Source organism: Eucyclogobius newberryi, unplaced genomic scaffold, assembly GCF_026437365.1.
Source record: "Eucyclogobius newberryi isolate DKJ021-1_F unplaced genomic scaffold, fEucNew1.0.hap1 SCAF_1, whole genome shotgun sequence".
Taxonomy (NCBI): domain Eukaryota; kingdom Metazoa; phylum Chordata; class Actinopteri; order Gobiiformes; family Gobiidae; genus Eucyclogobius; species Eucyclogobius newberryi.
In genome coordinates, this window is record NW_027315723.1 from 49,128,991 (window position 1) to 49,138,990 (window position 10,000).

The window sequence follows — 10,000 nt, forward strand, 5'->3', positions numbered from 1 at the left end:
CGGTACATATTGGACACACATGGGGACAATACCATTAGAGCCATTGAGATCTACTGACATTATATACATCTGATTCACCATTTGAACTGGATAATAAACTAAACACGTATCTTTCCTGTCCTGATAATACAGCAAATCTCTGTTCCCAGTTCCCACACTGACTACAATTTAATTCCTTCTTTCTTTCTGTACCGCCCTCTTGTGGCTGAAGTTAGCCTCTTTGTCATATGGCACATGAGGCTTCCTTCAGCTGCACTTATCGATGCTTTGAAGAGGATCTGTGGGACAAAGCTCTGGCACTGACCACTAGAATAGACCATGAAGAGTCTTTGGTCGCAGTTATGGCTGAACGTGCTTGTACAGCACCTGCTGTGCACGAAATCATAAAAAGTTAAAGTTCAGTCAAATTGATTTTTTGCTGTTTCCAGGTACAAAAAGAACATCAAGGCTCTGTACATCGTCCACCCCACAATGTTTATCAGGACACTTCTAATTCTCTTCAAACCACTCATCAGGTGAGACCAACACACTTTCATCTGTGTGTTTGACCTCTTCAGAAATCTAATGTGCTGTTTTGTGTCATGTAGTTTTAAGTTTGGCAGAAAGATCAACTACGTGAACTACCTGAGCGAGCTGGAGGACGTGGTCAAGTGTGAGCAGCTGGTCATCCCGGCCCGCGTCCGAGAGTAAGACCACGAGTACTGAGCGACTGTGAGGCGGCGTAGTGTAATATCTGATGCTTTCTGTTGTAGGTATGACAACAAGCTGAGGGCGTCGCTGAAGCCCTCCTCCCAGCCCCCCATGTCCCCCCCGCGCTCTCCTCCTCTGCCCGACCAGGTGTTCGGAGTGCCCCTCCCTATGTGAGGCCCTGCACACGTAAACACTCCCATGCACTGAACAGGACTTTGTATTCTTCTACTTCTGCTGCTTCTTCTGCATTCTTCTGCTTCTTCTGCATTCTTCTGTATTCTTCTGCATTATTCTGCTTTCTTCTGCTTCTTCTGCATTCTTCTGTATTCTTCTGCATTCTTCTGCTTCTTCTGCATTCTTCTGCTTCTTCTGCATTCTTCTGCTTCTTCTTCTTCTGCATTCTTCTGCTTCTTCTGCATTCTTCTGCTTCTTCTGCATTCTTCTGCTTCTTCTGTATTCTTCTGCTTCTTCTGCTTCTTCTGCTTCTTCTGCTTCTTCTGCATTCTTCTGCTTCTTCTGCATTCTTCTGCTTCTTCTGCATTCTTCTGCTTCTTCTCCATTCTTCTGCTTCTTTTGCTTCTTCTGCTTCTTCTGCATTCTTCTGCATTCTTCTGCTTCTTCTGCATTCTTCTGCCTCTTCTGCTTCTTCTGCTTCTTCTGCATTCTTCTGCATCCTTCTGCTTCTTCTGCTTCTTCTGCATTCTTCTGCTTCTGCATTATTCTGCTTCTTCTGCATTATTCTGCTTCTTCTGCATTCTTCTGCTTCTGCATTATTCTGCTTCTTCTGCATTATTCTGCTTCTTCTGCATTCTTCTGCTTCTTCTGCATTCTTCTGCTTCTTCTGCATTCTTCTGCATTCTTCTGCTTCTTCTGCATTCTTCTGCATTCTTCTGCCTCTTCTGCTTCTTCTGCATTCTTCTGCATTCTTCTGCTTCTTCTGCATTCTTCTGCTTCTTCTGCATTCTTCTGCACGCACTAAAACACTTTCACAAGTTTGGGAAACAACTCAGAATCTTGGGTCAAAAGCTGCACAGTGAGACATGCACCTGAGGCCACTGCTGCGTGCAGCCCAAACTAATCCTCTTTATTCATTTACCTTCAAGGTTGAAGCTCTAACATTTAGGACTTTACGTTCAGTTGTCATCATTTATTTATTTTTTGACCTTTATTTAACCACAAAAGTCCCACTGAGATCAAAATAACGGCAACAGATTTGCAACAGAAAGACCCGGAAATATTTCATAATTCCATGAATGACTAATTCACTTCATTTAGCTGTGGGAGACAGATTGTTTTCTGGGCCTAAGTCATCAGAGATGCAGGAGTCGCAGAGTGGGATTCACACACTGGTAATGTCTTAGGGTTTATGTCTCTGGGGCCCGGGGCCCAGAGACATAAACCCTACAGCCTCATACTGTAGAAGGCTACTTCTATTTATTCTGCAACACTAGCTAAAGTCAGAATTGTAGGATGTTTTCCAAAACAACATTTAGACGTGTGAGGCTTTAAATGTTATTGGTCGGCTCGATTTAATGCTGTTAAAGAGCCGACTCAGTGATTGTATTTTAGTGAATCCCGGGCCCCTGAACACCACAAACACAGCATTCAGCAGGTACTTTAATGTACTTTAAGGTACTTTGCAGTGATAAAAATCACCTGCATTGAATAAATGCAAGACAGATATAATATTCATGCAGTTTTGTGGAGCATTCTAGACAAAGCAGTAACAGCAGCTGGCAGACCCCACCAGAGGCAAATGTTTCATATTTCACTCATTTCTACATTTCATATTTTTGTCCTTCATGCAAATTTAAAATCATTTCGTCGTGTAAAGTGTTTTTCATGTGTGTTGATTCTCAATCCAATGATCTGATGGGAAAGCAGAATGAGCCCCACACACTGTATTACATCATTATCATCACAACCACCACATGAAATATAAGTACATATCATAACTCCTCCCCCTTACTGTGCTGGAGGAGATGAAATACTGTTAGAGCAGCTGTCGCCTGTTGTTCACACTCTGCTGTGTTTGTCCAGCCTGAGACAGAGGAGCGCTGATGGAGAGCCTGTTGCCATGGTGATGAGGGACACCATCAGCTTCCTGTCTGAAAGAGGTAACACAAAACACACTTTGGAGTAAACATATTCTCTGTTATTCTTTAGTCATGTAAAGTAGCCATGTTTGACTTTATTATATATATATAAGTATAAAAGTGTTAAAGTCACATTTTACAACTAATACTCATTGTTTTATAAGTATTTTATTTCGTTAAGAATTGTTTCTATAGTGTGTTGGTTTGAGCTACTGGATCTATAAAGTTTACAGCCCGTGACTGTTGGTGATTGTCAGTTTGGTTTGTGTAAATCTGTGGATGATTCAAAGTTCCATGTTTGTGTTTCTGTGTTGCAGGTTTGGAGATGGAGGGCATCTTCAGACGCTCTGCCAACGTGACTCTGGTCAAAGAGGTCCAGCAGCGCTACAACTCTGGTAACAAACACAGACCTCTGTCCCTGTGAGGGCTCTGTCCCTGTACGCGGGCTCTGTCCCTGTGCGCGGGCTCTGTCCCTGTGCGCGGGCTCTGTCCCTGTGCGCGGGCTCTGTCCCTGTGCGCGGGCTCTGTCCCTGTGCGCGGGCTCTGTCCCTGTGCGCGGGCTCTGTCCCTGTGCGCGGGCTCTGTCTCTGTGAGGGCTCTGTCCCCGTGCGCGGGCTCTGTCCCCGTGCGCGGGCTCTGTTCCTGTGCGGGCTCTGTTCCTGTGCGGGCTCTGTCCCCGCGCGCGGCCTCTGTCCCCGCGCGCGGCCTCTGTCCCCGCGCGCGGCCTCTGTCCCCGTGCGCGGCCTCTGTCCCCGTGCGCGGCCTCTGTCCCCGTGCGCGGCCTCTGTCCCCGTGCTGATCCCCGGTGTGTGCGCCCCCTGCAGGTGTGGCCGTGAACTTCTACGACATGGAGGATGTACATTTGGCCGCTGTGATCCTGAAGACGTTCCTCCGGGAGCTGCCTGAACCCCTGCTGACCTTTCACCTCTACAACGACATCGTCAACTTCACCTGTACGTCGCCGGGCCTCGCTGTCGGCCTTTGTGTGTTGCGTTGTGTGTGTTCTAAGGAGTGTGTTTGTGTTTGTTTGTTTTTGTGTGTGTTGTGTGTGTTCTGTTGTGTGTGTTCTAAGGAGTGTGTTTGTGTTTGTTTGTTTTTGTGTGTGTTGTGTGTGTTCTGTTGTGTGTGTTCTAAGGAGTGTGTTTGTGTGTGTTTGTGTGTGTTGTGTGTGTTCTAAGGAGTGTGTTTGTGTTTGTTTGTTTGTTTGTGTGTTTGTTTGTGTGTTTGTTTGTTTGTGTGTGTTGTATGTGTTCTAAGGAGTGTTTGTTTGTTTGTTTGTGTCTTTGTTTGTGTGTGTTCTAAGGAGTTTGTTTGTTTGTTTGTGTGTGTTCTAAGGAGTGTGTTTGTGTGTTGTGTTGTGTGTGTTATAAGGCGTGTGTTTGTGTTTGTTTGTTTGTTTGTGTGTGTGTGTTGTGTGTGTTCTAAGGAGTGTGTTTGTGTTTGTTTGTTTGTTTGTGTGTTTGTTTGTGTGTTTGTTTGTTTGTGTGTGTTGTGTGTGTTCTAAGGAGTGTTTGTTTGTTTGTTTGTGTCTTTGTTTGTGTGTGTTCTAAGGAGTTTGTTTGTTTGTTTGTGTGTGTTCTAAGGGGTGTGTTTGTGTGTTGTGTTGTGTGTGTTATAAGGCGTGTGTTTGTGTTTGTTTGTTTGTTTGTTTGTGTGTGTGTGTTGTGTGTGTTCTAAGGAGTGTGTTTGTGTTTGTTTGTTTATTTGTTTGTGTGTGTTGTGTGTGTTCTAAGGAGTGTGTTTGTTTGTTTGTTTGTGTCTTTGTTTGTGTGTGTTCTAAGGAGTGTGTTTGTTTGTTTGTTTGTTTGTGTGTGTTCTAAGGAGTGTGTTTGTGTGTTGTGTTGTGTGTGTTCTAAGGAGTGTGTTTGTGTTTGTTTGTTTGTTTGTGTGTGTTGTGTGTGTTCTAAGGAGTGTGTTTGTTTGTTTGTGTCTTTGTTTGTGTGTGTTCTAAGGAGTGTGTTTGTTTGTTTGTGTGTGTTATAAGGAGTGTGTTTGTTTGTTTGTTTGTTGTGTTGTGTGTGTTATAAGGAGTGTGTTTGTTTGTTTGTGTGTTGTGTGTGTTCTAAGGATTGTGTTTGTGTTTGTTTGTTTGTTTGTGTGTGTGTTTGTTTGTGTGTGTTCTAAGGAGTGTGTTTGTTTGTTTGTTTGTTTGTTTGTGTCTTTGTTTGTGTGTGTTCTAAGGAGTGTGTTTGTTTGTTTGTTTGTGTGTGTTCTAAGGAGTGTGTTTGTTTGTTTGTTTGTTTGGGTGTGTTCTAAGGAGTGTGTGTGTGTGTGTTGTGTGTGTTCTAAGGAGTGTGTTTGTTTGTTTGTGTGTTGTGTTGTGTGTGTTCTAAGGAGTGTGTTTGTTTGTTTGTGTGTGTTCTAAGGAGTGTGTTTGTTTGTTTGTTTGTTTGTGTCTTTGTTTGTGTGTGTTCTAAGGAGTGTGTTTGTTTGTTTGTTTGTGTGTGTTCTAAGGAGTGTGTTTGTTTGTTTGTTTGTTTGGGTGTGTTCTAAGGAGTGTGTGTGTGTGTGTTGTGTGTGTTCTAAGGAGTGTGTTTGTTTGTTTGTGTGTTGTGTTGTGTGTGTTCTAAGGAGTGTGTTTGTTTGTTTGTGTGTGTTCTAAGGAGTGTGTTTGTGTGTTGTGTTGTGTGTGTTCTAAGGAGTGTGTTTGTGTGTTGTGTTGTGTGTGTTCTAAGGAGTGTGTTTGTTTGTTTGTGTGTTGTGTTGTGTGTGTTCTAAGGAGTGTGTTTGTTTGTTTGTTTGTTTGTTTGTTTGTGTTTTGTGTTGTGTGTGTTATAAGGAGTGTGTTTGTGTGTTGTGTTATGTGTGTTCTAAAGAGTGTGTGTGTGTGTTGTGTTCTGTTGTGTGTGTTCTAAGGAGTGTGTTTGTTTGTTTGTTGTGTGTGTTCTAAGGAGTGTGTTTGTGTGTTGTGTTGTGTGTGTTCTAAGGAGTGTGTTTGTGTGTTGTGTTGTGTGTGTTCTAAGGAGTGTGTTTGTGTGGTGTGTTGTGTTGTGTGTGTTCTAAGGAGTGTGTTTGTGTGTTGTGTTGTGTGTGTTCTAAGGAGTGTGTTTGTGTGTTGTGTTGTGTGTGTTCTAAGGAGTGTGTTTGTGTGGTGTGTTGTGTTGTGTGTGTTCTAAGGAGTGTGTTTGTGTGTTGTGTGTGTTCTAAGGAGTGTGTTGTGTGTTGTGTTGTGTGTGTTCTAAGGAGTGTGTTTGTGTGTTGTGTTGTGTGTGTTCTAAGGAGTGTGTTTGTGTGGTGTGTTGTGTTGTGTGTGTTCTAAGGAGTGTGTTTGTGTGTTGTGTGTGTTCTAAGGAGTGTGTTTGTGTGTTGTGTTGTGAGTGTTCTAAGGAGTGTGTTTGTGTGTTGTGTTGTGTTGTGTGTGTTCTAAGGAGTCTGTTTGTTTGTTGTGTTGTGTGTGTTCTAAGGAGTGTGTTTGTGTGTTGTGTGTGTTCTAAGGAGTGTGTTGTGTGTTGTGTTGTGTGTGTTCTAAGGAGTGTGTTTGTTTGTTGTGTTGTGTTGTGTGTGTTCTAAGGAGTGTGTTTGTGTGTTGTGTTGTGTTGTGTGTGTTATAAGGAGTGTGTTTGTGTGTTGTGTTGTGTGTGTTCTAAGGAGTTTGTTTGTTTGTTTGTTTGTGTGTGTTGTGTGTGTTCTAAGGAGTGTGTGTGTGTGTTGTGTTGTGTGTGTTCTAAGGAGTGTGTTTGTGTGTGTTTGTTTGTTTGTTGTGTGTGTTCTAAGGAGTGTGTTTGTGTGTTGTGTTGTGTGTGTTCTAAGAAGTGTGTTTGTGTGGTGTGTTGTGTGTGTTCTAAGGAGTGTGTTTGTGTGTTGTGTGTGTTCTAAGGAGTGTGTTTGTGTGTTGTGTTGTGTGTGTTCTAAGGAGTGTGTTTGTGTGGTGTGTTGTGTTGTGTGTGTTCTAAGGAGTGTGTTTGTTGTGTTGTGTGTGTTCTAAGGAGTGTGTTTTTGTGTTGTGTGTTGTGTTGTGTTGTGAGTGTTCTAAGGAGTGTGTTTGTGTGTTGTGTTGTGTTGTGTGTGTTCTAAGGAGTGTGTTTGTTGTGTTGTGTGTGTTCTAAGGAGTGTGTTTGTTTGTTGTGTTGTGTTGTTTTGTGTGTGTTCTAAGGAGTGTGTTTGTGTGTTGTGTTGTGTTGTGTTGTGTGTGTTCTAAGGAGTGTGTTTGTGTGTTGTGTTGTGTTGTGTTGTGTGTGTTCTAAGGAGTGTGTTTGTGTGTTGTGTTGTGTTGTGTGTGTTCTAAGGAGTGTGTTTGTGTGTTGTGTTGTGTGTGTTCTAAGGAGTGTGTTTGTGTGTTGTGTTGTGTTGTGTTGTGTGTGGGTGTTCTAAGGAGTGTGTTTGTGTGCAGCCGTGTCGGAGGACAGTCAGGTGACTGTCATGAAGACGCTGGTGGAGTCTCTTCCTGAGGAGAACTATGCATCGCTCCGATACCTCGTCACGTTCCTGGCTCAGGTGCTGCTGCTCGTTACTCTCACTTTTCACATTTACAATTTAAAACGCTTGAATCTGAGTGTTGGAAAAGCGTTTGAAACTCTTGGTTGTCCATAGCAGTGAAACCGAGTGTAAAAGAGTCTCATTCCCGCTCTTAGGTGTCCATAGCAGTGAGACCGAGTGTAAAAGTCTCATTCCCGCTCTTAGGTGTCCGTAGCAGTGAGACAGAGTGTAAAAGAGTCTCATTCCCGCTCTTAGGTGTCCGTAGCAGTGAGACCGAGTGTAAAAGAGTCTCATTCCCGCTCTTAGGTGTCCATAGCAGTGAAACCGAGTGTAAAAGAGTCTCATTCCCGCTCTTAGGTGTCCATAGCAGTGAGACCGAGTGTAAAAGTCTCATTCCCGCTCTTAGGTGTCCGTAGCAGTGAGACAGAGTGTAAAAGAGTCTCATTCCCGCTCTTAGGTGTCCGTAGCAGTGAGACCGAGTGTAAAAGAGTCTCATTCCCGCTCTTAGGTGTCCATAGCAGTGAAACCGAGTGTAAAAGAGTCTCATTCCCGCTCTTAGGTGTCCATAGCAGTGAAACCGAGTGTAAAAGAGTCTCATTCCCGCTCTTAGGTGTCCATAGCAGTGAGACCGAGTGTAAAAGTCTCATTCCCGCTCTTAGGTGTCCATAGCAGTGAAACCGAGTGTAAAAGAGTCTCATTCCCGCTCTTAGGTGTCCATAGCAGTGAGACCGAGTGTAAAAGTCTCATTCCCGCTCTTAGGTGTCCATAGCAGTGAGACCGAGTGTAAAAGTCTCATTCCCGCTCTTAGGTGTCCATAGCAGTGAAACCGAGTGTAAAAGAGTCTCATTCCCGCTCTTAGGTGTCCATAGCAGTGAGACCGAGTGTAAAAGTCTCATTCCCGCTCTTAGGTGTCCATAGCAGTGAAACCGAGTGTAAAAGAGTCTCATTCCCGCTCTTAGGTGTCCATAGCAGTGAGACCGAGTGTAAAAGAGTCTCATTCCCGCACTTAGGTGTTCATAGCAGTGAGACCGAGTGTAAAAGAGTCTCATTCCCGCTCTTAGGTGTCCATAGCAGTGAGACAGAGTGTAAAAGAGTCTCATTCCCGCTCTTAGGTGTCCGTAGCAGTGAGACCGAGTGTAAAAGAGTCTCATTCCCGCTCTTAGGTGTCCATAGCAGTGAAACCGAGTGTAAAAGAGTCTCATTCCCGCTCTTAGGTGTCCATAGCAGTGAAACCGAGTGTAAAAGAGTCTCATTCCCGCTCTTAGGTGTCCATAGCAGTGAGACCGAGTGTAAAAGTCTCATTCCCGCTCTTAGGTGTCCATAGCAGTGAAACCGAGTGTAAAAGAGTCTCATTCCCGCTCTTGGGTGTCCATAGCAGTGAGACCGAGTGTAAAAGAGTCTCATTCCCGCTCTTGGGTGTCCATAGCAGTGAGACCGAGTGTAAAAGAGTCTCATTCCCGCTCTTGGGTGTCCATAGCAGTGAGACCGAGTGTAAAAGTCTCATTCCCGCTCTTAGGTGTCCATAGCAGTGAGACCGAGTGTAAAAGAGTCTCATTCCCGCTCTTAGGTGTCCATAGCAGTGAGACCGAGTGTAAAAGAGTCTCATTCCCGCTCTTAGGTGTCCATAGCAGTGAAACAGAGTGTAAAAGAGTCTCATTCCCGCTCTTAGGTGTCCATAGCAGTGAAACCGAGTGTAAAAGAGTCTCATTCCCGCTCTTAGATGTCCGTAGCAGTGAGACCGAGTGTAAAAGAGTCTCATTCCCACTCTTAGGTGTCCATAGCAGTGAAACCGAGTGTAAAAGAGTCTCATTCCCGCTCTTAGGTGTCCATAGCAGTGAGACCGAGTGTAAAAGTCTCATTCCCGCTCTTAGGTGTCCATAGCAGTGAGACCGAGTGTAAAAGTCTCATTCCCGCTCTTAGGTGTCCATAGCAGTGAAACCGAGTGTAAAAGAGTCTCATTCCCGCTCTTAGGTGTCCGTAGCAGTGAGACCGAGTGTAAAAGAGTCTCATTCCCGCTCTTAGGTGTCCATAGCAGTGAAACCGAGTGTAAAAGAGTCTCATTCCCGCTCTTAGGTGTCCGTAGCAGTGAGACCGAGTGTAAAAGAGTCTCATTCCCGCTCTTAGGTGTCCATAGCAGTGAAACAGAGTGTAAAAGAGTCTCATTCCCGCTCTTAGGTGTCCATAGCAGTGAAACCGAGTGTAAAAGAGTCTCATTCCCGCTCTTAGGTGTCCATAGCAGTGAGACAGAGTGTAAAAGAGTCTCATTCCCGCTCTTAGGTGTCCGTAGCAGTGAGACCGAGTGTAAAAGAGTCTCATTCCCGCTCTTAGGTGTCCATAGCAGTGAAACCGAGTGTAAAAGAGTCTCATTCCCGCTCTTAGGTGTCCATAGCAGTGAAACCGAGTGTAAAAGAGTCTCATTCCCGCTCTTAGGTGTCCATAGCAGTGAGACCGAGTGTAAAAGTCTCATTCCCGCTCTTAGGTGTCCATAGCAGTGAGACCGAGTGTAAAAGAGTCTCATTCCCGCTCTTAGGTGTCCGTAGCAGTGAGACAGAGTGTAAAAGAGTCTCATTCCCGCTCTTAGGTGTCCGTAGCAGTGAGACAGAGTGTAAAAGAGCTTCATTCCCGCTCTTAGGTGTCCGTAGCAGTGAGACAGAGTGTAAAAGAGTCTCATTCCCGCTCTTAGGTGTCCATAGCAGTGAGACCGAGTGTAAAAGAGCTTCATTCCCGCTCTTAGGTGTCCGTAGCAGTGAGACAGAGTGTAAAAGAGCTTCATTCCCGCTCTTAGGTGTCCATAGCAG

At 44.6% G+C, this 10,000-nt stretch overlaps 1 protein-coding gene across 2 annotated transcripts in view; it reads left to right on the forward strand.

The window, feature by feature from the left end:
* arhgap1 (Rho GTPase activating protein 1) overlaps nucleotides 1–10,000 on the forward strand; it is a 23,008-nt gene that overhangs the window by 8,193 nt on the left and 4,815 nt on the right. For both annotated transcript variants that reach the window (XM_072448029.1, XM_072448037.1), the window contains 7 exons: nucleotides 429–515; nucleotides 588–686; nucleotides 753–860; nucleotides 2,731–2,807; nucleotides 3,104–3,181; nucleotides 3,611–3,739; nucleotides 7,117–7,220. In XM_072448029.1, the coding sequence (XP_072304130.1) occupies nucleotides 429–515; nucleotides 588–686; nucleotides 753–860; nucleotides 2,731–2,807; nucleotides 3,104–3,181; nucleotides 3,611–3,739; nucleotides 7,117–7,220 (682 nt within the window). The remainder of the gene's footprint in view (nucleotides 1–428; nucleotides 516–587; nucleotides 687–752; nucleotides 861–2,730; nucleotides 2,808–3,103; nucleotides 3,182–3,610; nucleotides 3,740–7,116; nucleotides 7,221–10,000) is intronic.